Source organism: Pieris rapae, chromosome 15 (genome assembly GCF_905147795.1).
Source record: "Pieris rapae chromosome 15, ilPieRapa1.1, whole genome shotgun sequence".
NCBI lineage: Eukaryota > Metazoa > Arthropoda > Insecta > Lepidoptera > Pieridae > Pieris > Pieris rapae.
The window spans coordinates 3,653,517-3,676,044 of NC_059523.1; the positions used below are offsets into that span (position 1 = coordinate 3,653,517).

The following is a 22,528-nucleotide window of genomic DNA, read 5'->3' on the forward strand; positions in this document are numbered from 1 at the left end:
TATTTCATACTAGATGGTGCTATATAAAAAATTATACCAACAAATTTTAAAAATTTGAATAAGTGGGATGGGGAAAGTGGAGTTAAAGGCTTATTACACCACGCGATATTCAGACAGTCTTACTAAGATTCAGCCTAGTGTAATAAGAGTTAGCCAGTTAGCCTGTCTAATTAGACCGACCGAATGGGTTCGGCGGTGCTTACTGGCTTACTTGCTGAATATCGTGTAGTGTAATAAGACTTAGGCGCTAAGTGCTAACTCATTCAGTCAGCGCGCGGCAGTCGCAGAGCAAAGACGTTTGTACATGTTTGTTTTCTGTGGCCGCGTGCACCATGGCGTGTTCGCAAGAAAAAAAAGTACTTTGGAATTATTTTTTATAGATAAAGTTAGCCAACGCTCGACACACTGATACATTGGTAAAAACAAACATGAATCTTTAATTTAGAAAGAAGGTTCGGACAATCAATCTTATTATAGAATATCTTAGCTGCAAACGATGTGTCAATAAATTTTCTGCGATTCTCTAAAGACAACATACTAAAGTGTGCCAGCCTGGTTCTGTTCTTGATTTGTACCGAGACATGCCAATTTTATTGCCATAATGAATGTATGGAGTATCTATTAAATTACATATAATAATATAAATTACTAATATTACATTTTTATAGTCTTTCAAACTCGGCAACTCCTACTCTAAGGTAGTTTCTTAAGTCACATGGCGACATCCGTCACCGATTACGTACGCTTTGCAAATGAGTAAAAATGAGTTAGCGTGCGATATTCAGTCCAGTGTAATAGCGAGCTTGCTAATTAGATTTTAAGACAGTCTGAATATCGCATGGTGTAATAAGCACTTTAGTTGTAACCATTGTTACGTGTGTGTCCACGATGCGGATTGGAATGCGACATAATTCAAGTTAAATTATTTATTAAAAGTTAAAACTTAAGTAAAAAAGTCTTGGCTGGAAGCCAAAACAATAATTATATGGCAGCCACACAGACAATTTCTTACAAATGTATGTCTATTCTCCAATGGGAGCAAATGGTTTTTAAATATAGTATGTATAAGAAATAAAGGGGCTTAATATTTCTACGGGATAATAATTTGTTCCTTTTTATTAAACCGACACACTGACTTTTGTGTGTTATTTTCGTAAATGCCAGAACAGTAAACTAATTTCATTAGTGGCATTAATTATAATAGACATATATTCTGGATTTTTATTTAAGAACAGGTTGCCTGACCTACTAGTCTTACTAGGGTCCATTGTAAAATATATTTTCGTTTGATTTTCACTTAGATAATTCGTAAACCAATTACGTAAACATTATGTCCATCATCAAACGTTAAACGATTTCTGGTACTGTAAAATTTTACCAATTACAATGCGTGATTTCGCTAGTTAGTTTAGTACCTATACATTATATTATATGAAAAGAATATTGTTAGTGTAGTTTGTATGTAAGTTTTGAATTTATATTACCTATTTACCTATTTTAAAATTTAGTCTTTTTAATATAGTTATGTATGTTATTGCGGTGGCACAGAGGTTGGAAAACACTTATACATAGAATTTCACCATAATACCTAATGATTTAATAATTATACCCGAGTTATTATTTACTTTACAAATTTACAATATGTATAAGAATATAGGCTAGATATACCGGGACAGGACAAATAGAGAAAGACATCTTCTATCTATTTTCGATAGCTAACTGACAGTGTTCTCATAACGTATTTATCTTGTGGGTCATCTTTTCTAGTAAATATGTACTAATTCTTATGAATATTTTGTGTCCTATAATCAACATTACAATGGATACAAACTGCTCTAATTATTCATAAGTACTTCGCGGAAAACTAATTTACATAATCAGTCATTCCCAGGCGATAATCTAAGATTTGTATGAGAGAAGATGGCCGCATTATGTAACTTCATTACTTTAGCATCAGATTTTCGTAATATATAAATTATTGTCTCCAGAATAGACGGAGACTTTCCATAGAAAATATACTTAACTTTGGTATAATTATTTCAAGTTAAACTTTTGTGCTTGTGTGTGTTTTCAAAATGTTTCGTCTCTTTCTGTTACATTGTAACTAAGTCTTAATGAAGAGAGATAGAAGAGTACTTAAATGGCTGAAATTATAATCTAGATTTTTAATAACGTTTCGCCTTATTATTTTTTTTTTATTCAACCTGCGATGTGTGCGGTGAACACTACACACAGGTGTTGAGAAAATGAGGGCGCTGCCACCGAAATGTTTATGTTACACTTACACACATTATTGTATAAAATCGATAATGCTAATATACCTAATGCATTTATTTAACAAGTCTGTAAAATAATAACATTAACGTGTGTAATTAGGGCCTGATTAATTCTTGGGCGATTTAGGCTGCAGCACGACGATCTAGCCAAAATCGCGTCTTCACTAGATGCCATGCATCACCCCCTACATATTTCAACTAGACTGAGACAAGACACTAAATAAACTGTGAACTGCATCTTCAAGCAGTTTTACTTCAATAACATCATAAATAAAGTATGTTACAATTTAATTTGCGTTTCATTTTTCGCAGCAAAACTATTACATATATACAGCAAACGATTAAATATAAAGTTTGTTAAAACGGACGTGTGACCTATTTAGAAAAATATTATAATAGTATATTGAACTCAAGAATATTTTTTCAGTGGAAATAAACAAATAAAAAATAACATTGAAGATTCGTGAAAGTAGGAGGCGCTTCGTTGGTTTCTCAGGCGCTACCGGGGCCCTGCTCGATATTCCTTTCTACATTTTATTATCTATTCTTTATATTTAATCATTTTGCTATGCTTCCCCATAGAGACTGTTCGCTTTTCCGGAGTAAAAACTAAATCCGAGAATATACTCGAATTGTTCCAACTGTCTTTCATTCATTTTGATTAATAATATTAATGGTATTGTTTGTTACCATGGTTACGACGTTGCTTTTATCTAAAATATTATCTATTTATTAAGACTTGGCTAATACATACAAAGTTCTATTGTAATCGAAGGTGTAGTTATATTATTAAAATGTATTACAACAACAAAATATCTTTATTCATATAGGTAAACAAGTACGCTTATGAACGTTAAAAAAAAATTAATTGTAAATTTACATTTACTACCAGTTCGCAAATCAAGGGCGTAGAGCGGGTAAGAAGAACTGGCAAGAATCTTTCGGCCACTCTTTTCAATCGCCAAGTTTTTTTAATACAAATTGTTTGAACTGGAGCAAATCAATTCCAAGGATTGAGGAGGATTAAGATCATTTAAGTATTCGTTGCATTTATAAAAAGCTTTGATTGAATTACCTTTCTGCTTATGACGGTCCATTATTTAATTTAGAATTTCGTCACTGATTTGTAGGTGTGTATTTCATATTGTTATTACATGTCAAGACTTATCTAAAGCGTTGGCGTAGAAGACATAGACGGACAGTTTATAATTATACATTAGGTGATTAGGGTATACATATTTTTAATCGTTAGACAATACGAAAATCAACAAAAACCTTGCTTGAAAGAGTGTTTGTACTTATGTACACGCGTTAGAAATTATACTTCTTTGGCGTATGGAAAAAAATAACTAAAATGCAGTAGTGATTAACGATTAATATTAAAATGAATCAAAAAGATTTTAAAATAAATATATGTCACCGTCTATATCACCGAGAGTTTATTGCCTGTTCTTATCTTCCGTTCTACGCCCTTGATTTGGGAACTGGCAGATTTCTGATAAATTAGAAGCATTTAATATGTATTTATTTTTTGGCGTTCATATGTGTTCATTGTGTTACCTATATTCTGGTCTCGTCTAAACAAAATAAAAGTTGGCTTGTAGAACATAATATATTTTTATGATTAAAGCCAGTTTGTAGGCAGTACATGAGTACAATAACCGACATTGTTAAGCTTTAAGCACATCGGTCGGTATTCGTTATGAATGTGGAGCAAGGCTGCAATTATAAGCTTATTGTGCTGTTTATGTAACAAGTAGTAGGAGCTAGCGTTTTATTTTAAATATATCAAGGAGAGAGAGGGAATATATTTAAGGCGATACAAAGAACGAGGGACAAGGTCATAACCTAAATAATGGCTTAATTTATCATATTATCTATTAATAAAATATTATTTATTTTATTATCTATTCACATAAATATATTTAGCAAGGGTAGGGATAAAGTTTTGAAATTATTTTACTGCATTTAAAGTTCAAGTAACGTAATATTAAATCGTTTATATAAAATAAGTTTTTAGTTTATAGTAGTACGGTGGAAAGAAAAGCAACTTATCCGTTGACATCGAAAACAACTAATGTACCAATAATATGTTATTTGCCCAACATAACAAATTAAAAATGTGGGCACTACGAAGGTAGTGAACAAAAATAGTAGTACAATAATATTCGTATTAAATAGCATTACTAATATACTTGAGTTACAAAAGTAAATAGGTACCGTAGAAGTGTGACATTTTCCATGTCACGCGGGCAAGTCTTAATTCTGATTTCCCGAAATACAAACTGGTTTTTAAGTGCAATTTTTTTACAAAAATCCTTTCGCAGCGTTAAAGGAATAAATAAAAAAAATACGCGTATTAGTCCAGCCTGCTTCAAGTTTTGCGCTTAACAACATATTTTGCGATACCTTTTTATAAATTGTATAATACTCTACAAATATCTAATAATTATTTGGCTGTGATTGTGTGTTCTTTAGTAGTTCCTCCTTAAGAAGCCTATGGCTTGAACCAAGTATTTCGTGTAACCTCAGTTTTGTTTATTGTTTTAGAATTATTATTTTGATATTTGGCTTGTCAGTTCATTTAAGATACACTGATATCTTTTGCATGAAACAGAGCGTACATAAACCTTTTTAATTGTTTAGCGTCTGTGGTTTATGGTTTGTATTGGTGTATTTTATTAAAATACATACCATTATATAATAATTTCTTTTTAGCCTAACAAAAGACGACAGGCATTCTTTATTTGATTTATGAAAAATGCAAAGATGCATAACATGAAGACGGCTGTACCAAGTCTAGTATATTTTTTAAAGTTTTTTACTTAACTTAACTCTAAGGTAGATTACTTTAGACAGAAAAAGACGTATTATTCAGTACCTAGGTTTATATTCCGGAGATGCTAACACTCTGTAAGGAGCATAGCAAAATGTTGCATATTTTGGTATGTCCAGTTAAAAGGTAGGCTAAGAAAAAAACATATTGAGGCGAAACAAAGTTCACTAGGTCAGTTTATTAAAATATGACATGTACCAACGGATCCGAATGATCCAATCACAGATTAGGGTAAAAAACGCCTTTACCGGGAAAGGCGAGGACCTTTACTGCGTACTTCGCTCACTCCAGTGAGCTTCCATCCGGCCTTTCAGGTTATTGACCACCCACAAAACGGCGCAAGCCGAGGTTCGAGTCTCACAGGAGACGCCCTGGCGTGAAAAACGCCCATTCAGGCCGAGCTGCGCTGTAAAGGCCCTTAAGGCCAACCAAAAAACGATATACTGCTAATATTTCACTAAATCTTATAATCTTTAGACGTGCCCAAAAGCCCTTGACAGACCACATAAGTTGAATTACAAAAGTATTGCAATACTACTCCTTTTGGGGTTTTATTCAATCTGTACACGGCATCTTGAAGATCTTTGATAGACTTATACGATTTAGCTATTTGTAAAGAGGTTTTATTAGTTATTATGGGGGAAGCGTACTTATTCATATAAGTACGTTTTCCTTAAAATATTTTCAATTTGTGACTACAGTCCAAATTAGGCAAAGCTTATCACCGAATCTTTACTGTTACTGGCAATTTGCACCAGCTCTTCATAGCGAGTACATAGGTGAGTTTTATTAGTTTGAATGAATTTAGCAATGAATTTATTAGGCTAATGAAGAAAGGTAATCTCCAGCCACAAAACTTTCAACTAATCGAGGTTTGATGTATCACGACTTCTTTAATAATTTCATGATACACATTAAATTAAATTTAAGTAATCACGATTTTAAATGTATTGTAATGTAACTTCTTGATAATTGTAGTTTCACAAGTAGTATGATTTTGTATTATTTATTTAGTCTAGTAGTTCAGAATTCGGTTTTAATGCGATTTATAAATTAATATTCTTTTATTTCTATTTTATTTGACATAATAATAATATTATGATATGTTATATAAACAAACTACTCCGGGGACCCACTCTTTTAGGAGCCTTAAATTATTTCGCATTATATTACCTAAGCTGAGACTGTAAATGAATTATCAATCGCTAGCTGACCTGGCAAACGTCGTCTTGCCAAACTACTACCATTAACTCAGCGCCATCTGTTAGAATTGTATCAAATAATAAACAAATGTTAATGTTATCGTAATTTTAGTAAGGATGCCTATTTTTTTGAAAATGAAATATAGCCTATGTCACTCAGGAATGATGTAGCTTTCCAACAGTGAAAGAATTTTTCAAATCTGCCAAGTAGTTTCGGAGCCTATTCAATTCATACAAACAAACAAACAAAAAATCAAACCTTTCCTCTTTATAATATTAGTATAGATGAAAACGATCTAGATCCTTCAGTAAGACTACATATATTGAATAAAAAAAAAATTTGAATACATATGTATGTATGCAATATAAGTATGTATATATGATAACATAGAATTTATGCAAACTTAGAAGGGTGATCACATAGAATCCCACTTGGAGGTCGTATCTCTCTGGGAAGACTCCCACCGGTAGTCGATTCCACAGTTCACTAGTTCGCAAAAGAAAATGCCTTGTGAAACGGAGTATGGAAGATTTCCAGCCATCGAGGTGATGTTGGTTTAATATTTATTTTGTGTGATAATTGTTTCGTTTAATATTTGTATTATCTCTTCGCATATTTGCCTATAAGTGCTTGCTACTTCAAAAATGATATATTGTTGTTATTTCACCAATATATCAGTGTAACGAGCTTTGGCAAGCTTTTATCAATAAAATGGGTTTCAATGAGATTACCTCTGAATCGCCTCCCTCCTGAATCCCTGTGCTTTGGACGCTCATTATGGTTTGTTCCTAGTTATATACGCCCATGGTCACTTACATTTTCATAATATTTTTAAAATAAGTAAATTGTTTATTTACCACACAATTTAATTATTTCAACACCATATTAGGAAAGATATATCTTTTGATCTTTAAGAAATCTCACATCACAAAGAATTGCGTAGGCCATGGTGTATGCAAATACAGTAATTACAAGACATGAAACTATCCATGTCGAGATTACCATTGTCTTCCTATTGACCAATTAAAGATTGTTTTTGGTAATATGTTTGATCAACGTTTAGGCAAGGTTGCTATTAGATTTGACACTGATGACAAATTAATACACTGATCGTAAAATGGATAAGACTTTCGTAATTTTCCATTGTTTTGTGGAAATTGTATAGAGAGAATATTGAGGGAGTTAGAAGCTTTAGGTGTATCAAGTTGACACGTGGGTCTGAATGGGTATTACCACGAATAGCGCAAGAATTAACAAATTACGTAGTATAGGAGCCTCATGACAGTGTATTTTTTGCTTGGCATTTAATTTGTCGATAGCTATTGTTACTTTATTATTTAATATTATTTTTTATTTCTATTTTGAGTAAGTTGACAAATATGGGCAACTTTTTTTCATAATAAATAGCGCCATATGAGCAATGACGTCATATCCTAAAACGCGCTTTCAACGTTAATCCCAGCGCTATGATGTTCAACTTCTTGGATGAAGCCACTGGAGCCTGCGAGGCCAGTCAGTTAGACTGGTCCTTAATAAGTTTGAGAAGATTACCATTCTTCCTCCACAAATATGTGAATACATGTATTTATAATTTAATTTACTTAATTATGAACACAACTTTAGTCTTATTTACATTTTTTATCTTTACTAAGAAGGAAAGAAATCGCTTGTTAGGCATATAACAACTCCTTGTTGCCTTAATTTATTGCTTGATTGTATATTATATACTATTGCTACAACAAATGTTTCATAAATAAATCAGACAGCAGGGAGGGAATTCTATTTGTTAGCAATGCGAATATAGGCTGGGAGTCTTTTTTATTTATTATAAAGTAAGATTTATAAGCTTTATCGTAAAATATAATGTACGTTATACTTTCGTGACGTTGGTAGCAGCCAATTCCTTTGTCACTTTGATTGACCGTCAAAACCTGCCTACATACATCCGTCAAGTGTGAATCACGTAAATGATGTAATGTTAGGTCAATGTTTCTTGAATTTGTTGATTGCTATCTCACTTTAATGACATTTTCTTGAGATTTTAAATGGGGTTACCATGATACATTTTTTAGTATTATTTGATTTTTTTTGCAGTTTTAGTAATTTTTTAACTTGCGTGCTTTTTGGCATTGTGAGTGTATTGCGCGGTGATATTAAGGAACTATCAAAAAATTTGTTTTCGTAAGACCTTTGACATATTTGACAAAATAACTTGTGACTTGAGTACTAAGACTTGGTAGACACGTGGGATCACAGAGTCGTCGCTCGTCGTAGTAGTAGTAAGTATAAACTTGGTCAGGAAATGAGAAAATGGACTATTTCAATATTCCTCTAAAGTAACCTGTAACCTGTACTTTACATGTGTGGGAAGACTCCATGCTCCATCACAGTAGTGATAGAGAGGATCTACAGAAGTTCACAAAAATACTGTCATGCTATGTGCTATAACACCAAGATTAAAAAAAACTAAATATTTAAGGCACTTGCTGTCGTGCACCGGTTTTTGTAGAACCAGCTGCCATCTGCTGAACATCGGTTAGCGTGCGTGCGCGCTAACCGATGTTCATGGGCTTGTCACTTTATTAATAAATACTCCTTTCCCATAAAAAAATATAATCGCCTACTTCCTAAACCCCAGTGCTTCAGACGCTCATTACGAGGTTTGTTCCTTGATACATAGGTATACTCCCGTTGTCACATAACATTTTCATAATAATTGTCATAATTTAAAATCATGGACACCCTAATAACTACTACTGAATACGTAAAACATAATTTTGACTTTAGCAAGGTGTCGCGGCGTATTTTCTTTGACTAAATCTGATTAGGAAGTTAAATTTAACAGTCCCTAGATATTTCTGAGGATTCCAAACTCGTTAAAGAATGGATTATCCTTAAGAATTCTTAAGGCGTTATATGATGTAAAAATAAATGCAAATTTTTGATAACAAAGCTTAATGCGCTTTCGGTGGAAAACATCACAACCTACGTTGCTTATAACATAAAAAAATATATTCTCAAATTTTAAACAAATTCTAGCGCTGTGTTAGTAAGATGTTTATTCAACCGTTTTTATAGTAATACTATAATGAAGAAAGATACGTCTAATGAAGGAATAGTAGACGCATTACGCATTACATTGTTTCCTAAATCTTCATTCATGTATTTAACATATTTTTTTATCTATTTAGTTTGTTTATTTTTTTGTTTAATCCTACAGCTAACATCCGCCGCTCCGCAACCGAGCGTTTTTCAAGGCAGTTTTGCCGCGCACCACCACTTTGAACCAGCGGCCCACTGAATTATTTCCGAACCAATTCGACTTAGGGTCTTTCAAGAAAAGAGCATACCAATAAAAGGCCGGCAACGCACTCGTGAGCCCTCTGGCATTAAGTGTCCATAGGCGGCGGTATCACATAACATCAGATACGACTCCTGCCCGTTTGCCCCTGTTCTATAAAAAAAAAAATATATCAACAATTATAGTAAAGATGTAGCTAAAAATGGCATAGGTAATGTATATACATACTTACAAAAACATTTAAACATTTACCAAATGAAAAATCAATAAAAAAAATTTCAATGAATTTAACTAAATAATACATAATTCGGCTGTGTTGTTTGATGATGTGAAAGTAAGAACATGAGGGTGTGCTCATGATGCAGGCCGGTATCTGTACTGTCATTGGTACTAACTAAATCAGCGTATTTAACTGCATGAGGTCTCAAGTTCAATGACCAATTGGGGCCGAAATAAAAAATTGCTTAGACAGATTATTAAACTTAGGTTTCATCCTCGTGTTTAAAGCATCTGCCATGCACCAGCTCTTATAATACTGCTGTCACACTTGTCATAATGTATTTCTATATATCTCTATAATGTTTTCAAACATGGCAATCATTCGAGGCCGTGTTGAAGAACATTCAATAGATATTGTTGTGTATAGTCTGTGAGTTAGATGTTAATATACAAAAAGCTGCTTAAAGATTATTGTCACTAAGACTGCTATTCAAATCCTTTTGTCTACTTTATTTAGGCAAAAAGCATTCCGTTTTTGATTTTGAAATTTTACTTTAATTAGCTTTTTTATTTCATTTTAGACTTACAATGAATTTATTATAAAAAAACTAGTTTGTGTCTGGGCTTCTAATTTCTGTAAGTATCTGTTTTATGATAATTTAAGTTTTTTTAATAGGCAAGTTGGCTCCTGTGCCTAAAAACTGCTGTGTTTTACTCAGGATGTTTTTCATCACCGGATAATACAAGTATTAGACAGAAAGTCCATTAGTCATCGTGGCATCGAACCTATAATGAAGAGAGTCGGACACGAAGCACTACACCAATACTGCTATTTTAACGTATTAAAAAAAGTTAAATTTTATTCCTATTTTTATTATGGTCATAATAAATCGATAATAAAAAGGATTTAAGGAAAAAATTTTCTCACTTGAGAAAATTATGATCTCTAAGTTTAGTAGTATGTGCCAATATGGATAAATGATTAATAACAAAGAATAGTATTTCATTTATAGCCCTTTGAACGTCACGAATCTTGGCCTCAATTGCCCTTGAATATTGGTATTTAAAATGCATTTTAAAAGTGTAATATAAGTAATATGGAATTTTGATGTCTAAAAAGTTAAAAGTAAAAACCTTGAATGCATTTACCTAAATTGCTACACATTTGCAAATCAGTGTCTCATTAGCTGAAAAATAATATTGCACGTGCGGTAACATAATAAATAGGATGAGCTATCTACGTAGGGTTGCCACACTTAAGTTCAAACGAATCATTTTTGATATATTATAATTTTATCTCAAATATTTAGTGTGATAGATATACCTCCAAGTTGGGTAAATTTGTAACAACTATTTGTATATGTCAAACTTGTAATATTTTTAGTTTGATTATTTTTAGCAGCTACACGCTATTAATTATATTAAAAATATATATATATCGCAAATGTAGTGGTAGTGTGGAGTGTATAGTGTAGTGTGTACTCAATTTCCATTGTGCGTTTGAATCTCAAACGTTTCTCGGGCACTTCGCAAGCTTCACAGAGAGCACTCACTGCTTCAAATATTTATATTTGTTGGGAAGTTACAGTCACAAATCCAGGGCTACGTGGGTGACTGATGTTGGGTTGGGTGACTGTTCCTCTGCACCGAAATAGCCTCTATACCAAGAGTTATGAATAATTAATTTAATTAATAATTAAAAGTGGTGCTGATTTTGATGACTGAAATTGTATAAAAATGTAAAAGCTGTAATTCCTGTTAAATACATTTTCAGTTTAATTTAACTATTTGTTGAAATTTCCTGCAATTGAATAGACTTTTAATTGACTTTAACAAATAAATTGATGAGTTTTCATGTGCTATCGCGATTATTTCGAAATAACATACATTTTTATAAAAGATCAGTCGATAGCCCTAACAAGACCCCACGCTTCTAAAAAACTATAAAATTTACATTTCGCGAAACTGTATCACAGTTGTGTTTGAACTAGAAAGGTGCGCTGTGTGTTCTCTATTTAAATTTCCCGCGTAAACGTATCAAAGGCGTTTTCTATTGTGAAATTTAGGTTAGTTTTTTAAAATATTTTACCTAATTTAAAAAAAAGACGTTGACTACTATCTTTGAAGTCAATATAAAATTTGGGGTTTTGCAATAGGGCTTGAATTTCCTAAAGCCAGATTTAACAATGTGATTTCAGCCATATTGAAAAGCTGTAAGACCCCGTTAATTAAACTATAACGTCTTAAATAAATCGAGAGTGCGTTTTTTTATTGAGTTTTAAATTAGCTTAAAAACTAGTTATATCTGTGTTGGAAAATATGTTATTTTGTTTTTAGTATGTTTTGCGTGAAAAATAAATGTATTTAAATGCGTATTGTGTAAATTTGTTACATTCTTTATTCAACTTGACGTTTCGAGCGCCTGTGATAAAATAGTATTGTAATAAAATTGTGTCCGAACATTTAACCTCATAAAAATAAAATCTGAAAATTGCACTCTTTTGAGACATAAGTTCTTCAGTAAAAACCTTTTTTTTTTCATAAAGCTTTAAATATACGATACATGTCTACACATACCAAGTACTTTCATTATCATCTATACCTTTCACAAGGGAAACGCAATTTTACTGAAAGAGTCTATTATCAAGGGTTGAATTGAACTGATTTAGTTTTTAGTAAGGAGGTTCTAATGACTTATTATTAATACAATTAAACTGCCTTACTTTCCCCGTGGGAAGACAGTACACACTGATTTGAATACCGATAACCTCACATTATTCTACAAGGCTAATTTATAACTAAAGGTATATAGTCTATGGTATAACTTTATTATGGCAAGGGTGTACTGGATAAATTTTGCATTTCGTGGTTTTTACCCGCCATGTTGTGATCCAAAGAGAGCAATAAAAGCTCGAGATCTTTAATCTAGTGATGTAATATTTTATAAAAAAGTTTTTATTCGAACTTTAACAAATGCGATTAATGTTTATTTTTTCAGGTAAAATTGCAACATGATGCCACTTTTAAAGGTAAGAAATGTCGTACTTATTATTAGTGTGACCAATTGACGGAATACTAGAACGCCCTCTGTAATAGTTTTAAAATTGGACTAGCTGCTTCTTACATTTTTTCCTTTCGCCGTTGAATAAACTGGCTATACAACTAATTATTTTTAAGAAGTAAAATCTTTTACAATGCAAATAATTTGTTACCCCAACCGTAAGAAATTAGTGTGTGCAAACAAATTTTGAAAATACGTTAATGCGCGAAATGACACTAATACAAAATATTAGCGGCACCAATGGACTTTTTTTCTATGTATTTATCATCTCAAATGATGAAGGATCATCATTTGAGCGAATGATAAATACGCGACCATCGCGACATCGCGACCATACCGGCTTGATTTTAGAGCAAATAAATCGACAGCATTTGTCAGGCACAGGGGGCTGATCTTGACCATTAGAGTACCAAATGGTCATGAAATCAATACAGTCACCTGAGGCCCAGACCTAAAAAAGGGTGAAGCGCCAAAACCGAAAATATGTCTTAGATGTGTATATACAAAGAATTACCAAATTACATCATATTCCGTAAAAGTATAAACTAATTTGTCACGCATAATAAACTAGAAATAGGATTGACTCAATTATTATTAAATTACCTTTCGAAATATTGTAGCGTGTAAAGGTATAATACAGAAAATGTTAGATTAATGTTATGTCAAAATATAATTGTAGTACGGACTAATTCAATTTCTTATTTATTTATTTCGTAATCCAGCTAACAAAAATGTGTATAAAAACAAACAATATACATATTGGCTACAGATAGAATATATAATATTCACAAAAAGGTACTGTATACATTTCAAAAAGGGAAAAACAATAAAAATTATTATATACATCAAAGTAACTAATACCTGATTTGGCTGGCTGTGATATGTGATTGTGAAAAAGTAAGGGTATGTACGTGGAGGTGTGTATGACCAGATATCCTGTTTTGAATGTGACTATCCCTTTTTCCAATTACGAGTCCCAGTGTCCCCAAATTGAACGGTGGGACGCAGATATGTCCCGTTTTCAGGAACCACGCGACAATTTGAGCAACGGAATACAAAAAATACGTACCAAGAATTTCATGCATATTTGAAATTGTGCCCAGGGATTATATACGTATAACGTATTAATATACGTTCTTTAATATTGTGAAACATTTTTTTGTTCTTCCATCAACAGTGTTCGCAGTGCATGCGATGCGATACGAATATATATTTTATAAATATTACTTTGGGTAAAATCGTTGCCGCTTTAGAAGGGTAACATTATTTTTTTCTTACAATTAAAATAGCCCATAATAATCAGTGAAAAAGTTCAAATGATGAATGAATTTCAAATCGGTCCAGTGCTTTTTAAGCCAACTCATTGCAAACATACAAATCTTTCATTATAGCATTAGTATAGATTAAAAATCTTGAATAGGCTTTTCATGTCTCTAATCTATTAAAAATCCCATAACACTCAAAGTACGCAAGCATTTTAATAATAGCTATATTGTGTAAATTCCAAGGCCCATTTTTAAGTATCATTAATCATTATCGGGTGAAATTATAGCAATATTATTAACCTTGCTCTACATTTAATCTCTGTTTGATGAATGATACACAAATTACACGCAAATTCCAAAAACGTTGATTAACGAGCTGTAATGTACGACAAAAACAGCAGTGTTAGCTTAGTATAAGCAATCTCTGAGGTTGTTCGATGGTTTCAATGGTTCGAGGATATTCGATCCCAGGCTGTATATCAATAGAGGTTTCTTTTGATGTTCGAAATACGCCTTTAGGTGGCGTACCTTTAGGTGGCGTAATTAATGAGTAATAAAGTACCTGTGGGTAGACGTTGTGGCGTTTTGCAAAAATATTTTTATGTTTAAAAATCCTATGTAGCCTTTGAATGTAATATGTATGTATAAATATGTAATCAAGCTTAATTATGAAATAAATCAAAAACTGTTTAATACAAACACACCCGTACAGTGGTTGCAAAGTATATCGAACAGTGAATTCAAATTCGTTTTTTTACTTTAAAAACTCATGTGAAGAAATATCCTATATTCTAATAACATTAAAAAATCCTTTATTATATCATATATTAATCAGTAAGTATTTATTGTATTGATATTACACTTTACAACATGTATTTTAAATAGGTTATTTTTCACATATTGTTACATTATCAATTTTTTTTATATAAATCCCAAATAATTGAAAATCGTTCCAGTTTTAGATCCTTTTCAATGCCAATAATCTTTCCATTATATTATTAGTGTAGATAGGATACGTATATATATATCATTCTATAAAGCTCAAGCTCAACATATTATGTTATTCACGTTTTTTACCGTTCTTCACATTCGTTTAGTGATATTAATTACGCCTGGAATTTTTGATATAGACATCTACAAGCTGGCAACGAACTTGCGAACCTTCTGGCAATATGTCCATGGTTTTATCACTAACCATCAGATTAGCTTCGCCGGTGTGTGTTTCACATACAAAAAAATCTGTAATAGTGGGATCGAAACCTTTTGGTATTTAATAGCTTGTTCATCAAGGTTAAATAATATTACTCCAATTTCTAACCATGTACCATACATTGCGATACGGTCATAATGTTATTCAACCATAAATCAGAGTTAGGTAACCAACAATATCCTAAACAATGCCTCTCTTACATTCACTCGGTTTAAGGTGGGTTTACATGTCGGCAATATCCGTTTTAAATACTGAACGAAGATATAAGATAAACTGAACAGTGTGCATAAATTATTTATTTATGCACATACATATAACATAGAGATAGACGGGTCTCTTTGACGATAGGAACACACCTAAATTGCTTAGACAACAATGCGTGCTTGTTATTTCAATATGAACTGTATTGAATTGCAAGTAAGTTCAAATTTATATATGTATATATTTTAGAAAACGTTTTCTACGAGAAAAAGGAAATGGCTGTTTTTAGGGATTTTCCGGAAATTATTCGAATTTTTCTCGTCGTAAAAACCATAATTGGAATTCAAAGAACACTTTAAAAAAAGAATTATTAAAATTTGTGCGGGCGTTGTTGTAGTATATCGGTACTAAGGGGCCACTTTCTTCATAGTCATAACAGATTAATAATTAACTAGTTAATTATTTGCTTATGTGCAAGTGCAAGCTATAAAAGTTCAAACCTTCTATAATTTATATTATTATAACAACGACATATAGCCCTAGCAATGATAAATGGTTGTTCCCGCAATAACAATGGGTGTTAGATGTCCATACATCGTCTGGTTCACAGAGAAAAATTAATTCCTATGTCAATGTTTGTTTTCACCGGCAATTCAGCTTTTTGTTCAGTTTAGGTCTTAAGGAAATAGTTATATTAACAGTAGAAAATATAGAAAAAAAGAATCCTTAACAATTTAGGAGTATTTGATAGCTCTTATTATAAAAAAGGACCTGGATGACCGAGCTTAGCTCGGTGTTTTTTTTATAAATCGTGTTTTTTGGAAATTTTATTTAAGTACGAATTACATACTAATAAAATTATGAAATATGAATATAATTATCGAATAAAGATAATTATATTCATATTTAAGTTTTTATTTGACTGACATCTTTAAACGAGCAATTCTATGTTAAGGTTGATAAAACACAAATAAATTGACATTTTCTAGAAATGATTCCTAGCTAAATCGATTAATCGCCCCCGAAACCCTCTGTATACTAAATTTCATGAAAATCGTTGGAGCCGATTCCGAGATTCCAATTATATATATATATTACATATACAAGAATTATACATATACAAGAATTGCTCGTTTAAAGATATAAGAGTATTGTACTAGTGGCTTCAACGTACGACTCTCATCCTTGAGATCGCAGGTTAGATCCTCGGCTGTGCACCTATGGACTTTCTGTCGATGTGCTCATTTAACATTAAAAAATCGTCAGGAAACTGGCTTGCCTTACACCAAAAAAGCGTGTCTAAACAGGAGGCTGATCACCTTGCTTGTTATCATGATCATGAATGGTGATATAGAAATCTGAGTTACAGACCCAAACACATACACCCACAAAGTCTACCATACGTACAACACCATAGACCTGGCACAAGTGATTTGTATTTAATTAAAAAGGGCTCATACATCGTAAACTAATCGTAACATAAAAAAAAATTTTGAATATTGAGATAGCTATATCATGTACCTAACAAATGTTCGAGATTGCTATCGCTACAAGAAGTTATTCAGTACCGGCGTTGACTTTGTACTTATAAATGCATTAACAACAAATAATAATAACAAAATTTCAGTTGTTTACCACCGTTCTTCTGGCAACTTTGGTGTGCTGTGAGCCTCCAGTCTACAGATCTTACCAGAATGGATACAATCGACCTTCAAATAATTACTTACCACCGAACCCAGGTAACACTTATTTATTAAGAGCTAAAATATTACAGATTAAGGAGTCTCCACATATGAATTTTTATACACTGTTAAATGGTTAATCTCATAACTGTCCGTCAATGAATCATTATTTTATAAACAATATTTTTCCTAGTTAAATTAAGAGTATATAACAACGCGTTGAATTACCAAATAGCAGTTTTTTCCTTCGATCTTTAACCGACTCCGTAGTGCTATTATTGACCATAATCTGGTGTTCCAAGGTTCGATTCCTGGCATATCCTGCCAACCTGTAACTTGCCTGAAAATATTCACGTAGAAATATGTCCGGGCTACGGAGTGTCAAACAGTATGAACCTTCATTGACGGATTTCCTATATTTTGGGAAGGCGACGCCTTTATTATTATATGTCAATCTATTTACATAACTTACCTATACTATTACGAATATAAACAAGACTTCTTCCTCAGACACACTATCTATTTATATATTCCATTGAGATATATTGTATAATTTGTATGGATTTTAACCGTATATAATATAACAAATTTAGTACCCCTTTCTTCAGGATTCAATCTGCCAAACACCTACTTGCCACCGCATACTGGTTACCCAACAGATTTTAATAGCCACGGCCAAGGTCATGGACAGAATCACGGTCATGATCATCACGCCCATGGGGATGAGAGTGAAGTGGTACGTATATTCATTAAGTTGCGTTAATTATTATTTCAATTGTTTTTGTTCAGAATTTTTCTTGTAAAATTACGTAAACTGAATTGATTGTTATACTTACTTGCTGTTTTGATAATGCTTTTTATTATTTTTTATGCTTTTTGTATTGGTAATACAAAAAGCATAAAAAATAAAAATGGAAATTTCATCAAAGTTAGGAATCGATAACGAGAATATTATAAAGTAACAATATTGAATTGAATTAATTACAGTTTAAAATTATTTATTTACAATACATATACATTTGTATAATACATATATAATAGAATAAATTAATTATTTTTATTTGTCCTAACATTATAAACAAGATAAGAATTGATCGGCCTTAACCTATAGATATTGTCGTCAACAGAATAAAATATATCACCATAATCCCCAAAGATTATGCTTCTAGGATAAAATTGCAGTGTCGCCACTTTATTTGCCGTACCGTTCATGCAATCAATTTCATACAAACCATCATCTGTTACACCAAATGTCTTCTCTTCGTCACTTAAAAACTGATAAACAACATTCAAATCCTTATTTTTGACCACTTCGCCGCCATTTATTGCACAGAAAACCCCGCACATTGTAACAAAATGTATGTTCTTCTTGTAATCGACATCGAAGTCCATAACAGTTTTCATGTGACCAACCTTAACCCCACGCAGGCCAAGATCATATATTTTATATATCATATGATTGTTAGCATCTATTATAAACATTTCATTGTTTCGTATAACAATTTTGAATATGTTCATATTGTATAGGCCAATATCTGAAGCGATATTTGTAACAGGGTCGTATTTATATAGGCCGTTATCCGATCCAAAGTATACATCTCCTGTTTCGGAATCTACAGCTGTAGCCTTATTTCTTGATATTCCTTTAATTTTATTGGCATTCTTTGTTATTATGTTGATGTATGCTCGACCTGAGTTTTGCAATTCATCATCCATATACATGAAATATAGATTTCGTGTTGACGAATCGTAGGCGAGTTCTTTTGGGTCTTTGAAGCGATTCGTTAGTAATTCTTCTTTGTAAAGGCGACCGCCAATTTTTTGTATCGGCGAGTCAGTAAGGTAAACACGCATTTTTGCTTCCACGCTTAATATAGTTACAAGTGTTATTACGTAGAACATTGTTAAGCTAGATTGAAAGCCAGATTCGCACTGAGAGCAATTGAAACTGTTTTCATCTTTTATCTGACTGAGGTTAAACTAATTTACGTTTGTAACTCTTTTGTTCGGTTATTGAATAGTCGACTCTATGCACTTTAAAGTAGGACACTTATTGGTTTAAATTAATGCCGAACGTGGATAAAGTATGAAAATTGTCATATTAGTCCAGAGGTCACGAACAACTCATCTCTTGCTAATGCGTTTAATTGTATTTGTTGAACGAAATAAACCTTTTTAAAGGGACAAAACTAAAGATAATAAATGAAGACTCAAAAATATAAATATGTGGAATATAAAACATCAATAATAAACATGAATTATTATTATAATTAAATCATCATATATTTATTTAACATGTATATATTAATTACTGACAATTTAATGATCTTAATTTAAAAAACATTAGATTTTAAATTGATTTATTAAAGTTAACAACCTTTATTCACATTAGGTTTAAGTCGTACTAAACTCGTTGCATTGGAGTATATTAAATTATTCTCATTATCAAATGCCAGTCCAAAACAATCATTAACTTCTGTCACTTTGTCAATTCCACGCGTTTCTTTATTCACTTTGTAAACATCATCTAATTCACACAAATACACATTACCATTAATATCTGTGGTTAAACTTCTAACTGACATATTGTTTTTAAATAAAACAGCATCCTTTGTTCCTTTCTTTTGACCAAACAATCCAGTGGCATTAGTATAGAAAAGAATATCTTCATTATCAATTACAAATTGATCGACTTTTGTATCTTCCAAATCTTTGAATCGTGTCGAAACCCCATCTATGTATGTATACAGAAACTGTCTAGGAAAGTCCAAATAATACAATATCTCCTTATAATAGATTCCCCAGACGTCGGAGCCGTTTGCACCAAATAATTCAGCTTTTTTAGATTTGTGATCGTATTTGTATATACCATCGCTGCCTCCTATATACACTTCGTGAGTTTTCTGATCAACAGTATGCGCAAAACCATTCGTTACTCCTGTTACCTCGCCAGACTCTTTAGTATTCAGATTCAAGAAAGCACTCTTATAGGACACGTCATCATTAAAGTCGATATTAAAGCTGTAATATAAGGTGTTAGTACTATAATCGACTGCTAGTAGATACGGTCTATCAACGTCAGTTCTAAGAACTTCTTTCTCGTAGTATATATCATTTATTTTGACACCGTCACATTCTTCCTTTATAACGCCAGCTTTTACGAGTATGACACTTAAGAGGAAAAATAGAAGCCGCATTTCTGTTAGTGAAATATGCTTATAGCAGGAAATCGAAGTTCGCGAAGTGGGGGATTTATTAAAATCAACTTACTTGTCCGGTTTGTGTTGCCGTCAAGTGCTTACTGAGATAAAATTAAATAAGTTGTTATTTATAATATATATTATGTGACGAGAACAGGAAAGGCGTGGAATTGCTTTTAGGTCGTTTTAAAAGATTTTGTTTTGAGTAGAAAATGCAATTATAAATCCAATATCAGTTTAGATATATAATTTGATAATTGGTTTTTATTTATATAAACATAAAAGAGGGAATAGACATCATATGTCCAAAATATAATTATGTATAGTCTTACCTGCCCATTTAGATTCTACGTATTATGATACAATTAATTCTTACTTCGTATATTTTCTAATTTTTATTCTACAACAATATTTTACAGTAAACGTCATTTCTTTAGTATTATAAAGTTAAAGGTTATCTCTTGATAATAAATACCAAACACTACGATGTGATTTTAACTACACAATTAACGTCAGATATACAAAGGTCTCGAAAAATGTTTCTGTCTTGGTTACACTAGATAATATTTTCTTAGAGGAAAAGGCACGGCATCGTACCTTTGAATTCCGGCTGGAATTCAGTTGGATTTTGATTTCAGTTTTTGAGTTGAGGATAAAAATCGTGAGGAAACCGTTTTATTATTAAATAACTAAGTGGCAAAAAACTTAAATGCGGCTTTAAAAATATGTCATTTCTTACAATTCTATTACATTTCATAGTTTCCGAAAATACAATTAGATGTTAATTATATATTATTTATGTTTAATGATTGCAGCCTAAAGCCTATGAGTTCGGCTATTCCGTAAAGGACGCGGCCACGGGAAACGATTATGACCGACGGGAAATGTCAGACGGCAATGAAGTTCGGGGCGAATATAGGGTGCAGTTGCCCGATGGAAGGACTCAAATAGGTGAGACACAAAATACTTAAGCAAACTTAACCCCAGGTCACACTTACAAATTAGTTGGAAAATATAGATTTTTTTGAAATTTATTAGATTAGATTTATTAGTATTACAAAGTGGGAGACTGATCAAACGCACTAATATCTCCGTTTGTATTGGAAAATCTTATTATGTTAATTCAGTTATCGAGTCTTTAAAAGCGAATATTCTGAAGCATTCCTTAAATTTCAGTATCATATCACGCGGATTGGCAAACCGGATTCCACGCTGATGTCAGGTATGAGGGAGAGGCGCACTACCCAGAAAATAATAATTTAGGTAAGAACGAATTACTATTATTCCTTATTCACAGAAACTCTATGATTAATTGATTTTTTTGTCAAATCATGTCATCGCTAGAAACTGGAGTACTGAAGACAGATACTTTACAAAAAAATTAACTCATTGGCAAAAAATATTCATGAATTAAGAATATAAAAGAAAGAAGAATAATTTTTAAGAAATAAATTACGATTAAATTTATTAGATTAGATTTTATAGATTAAATAAATTGCTGTTCTAATTTAATTTCCTTTCTTTGTTTTTATCGTGAGATTTAAATATAATGCAAAAAATGATAAAGACCCCTTTTAAAGCAACATAACAAGGCTTTTTTGCCAATTAATATTAATTCAAAGATTAATTTTAAATAGGTTACAACACCGGTTACAACTATAACACACCGGACTACTCTGGTTCTCTCAGCGGTTTCCATGGTAACCAGCAGTTACCAAAGCCATCGTACGGACCTCCATCATTCCATTGAGACTTAATTAAAAACATGTACTTATGATTAAGTTTATATGCAAAAAAATCTCTAAAGCAATATTAATATTTTACGAATTCGATAAACATATATAGTTATCACTTTCAAGAAATTTTTGCAGAATATTTTTTTGCATTCTATATAAATACTCATTTTTTAAATATCCCTGTTATATGACCTATAAAGTATAAACTCGACAAAAATTTAGAGATTTTTAAACTTATAACAAGAAAGTATTATTAGTTTTATCTTTCAATACCACAAAGTATTTTAGATAATGTACAAACTTAGTATAATTTTTGTAATAAATACATTTTTTATAAA

General features: G+C 31.9%; 3 protein-coding genes across 3 annotated transcripts; 1 reads left to right on the top strand and 2 right to left on the bottom strand.

Annotated features, from left to right (window-relative positions):
- Positions 1-11,815: 11,815 nt before the first annotated feature.
- Positions 11,816-22,477, top strand: LOC110994886 (pro-resilin-like). The gene is made up of 7 exons (XM_022261803.2): positions 11,816-11,901; positions 12,834-12,864; positions 17,200-17,311; positions 17,863-17,990; positions 21,270-21,405; positions 21,631-21,717; positions 22,092-22,477. The coding sequence occupies exons 2-7, from the start codon at positions 12,847-12,849 to the stop codon at positions 22,202-22,204; spliced, it is 594 nt and encodes a 197-aa protein (XP_022117495.2). The 5' UTR covers positions 11,816-11,901; positions 12,834-12,846; the 3' UTR covers positions 22,205-22,477.
- On the bottom strand, positions 18,242-19,507 carry LOC123689778 (ommochrome-binding protein-like). Its single transcript, XM_045631323.1, has one exon. It carries the CDS (start codon positions 19,154-19,156, stop codon positions 18,302-18,304), a length of 855 nt encoding a protein of 284 aa, XP_045487279.1. The 5' UTR covers positions 19,157-19,507; the 3' UTR covers positions 18,242-18,301.
- Positions 19,598-20,568, bottom strand: LOC110994884 (ommochrome-binding protein). The gene has a single exon (XM_022261787.2). The coding sequence runs from the start codon at positions 20,449-20,451 to the stop codon at positions 19,624-19,626; it is 828 nt and encodes a 275-aa protein (XP_022117479.2). The 5' UTR covers positions 20,452-20,568; the 3' UTR covers positions 19,598-19,623.
- Positions 22,478-22,528: the final 51 nt, after the last annotated feature.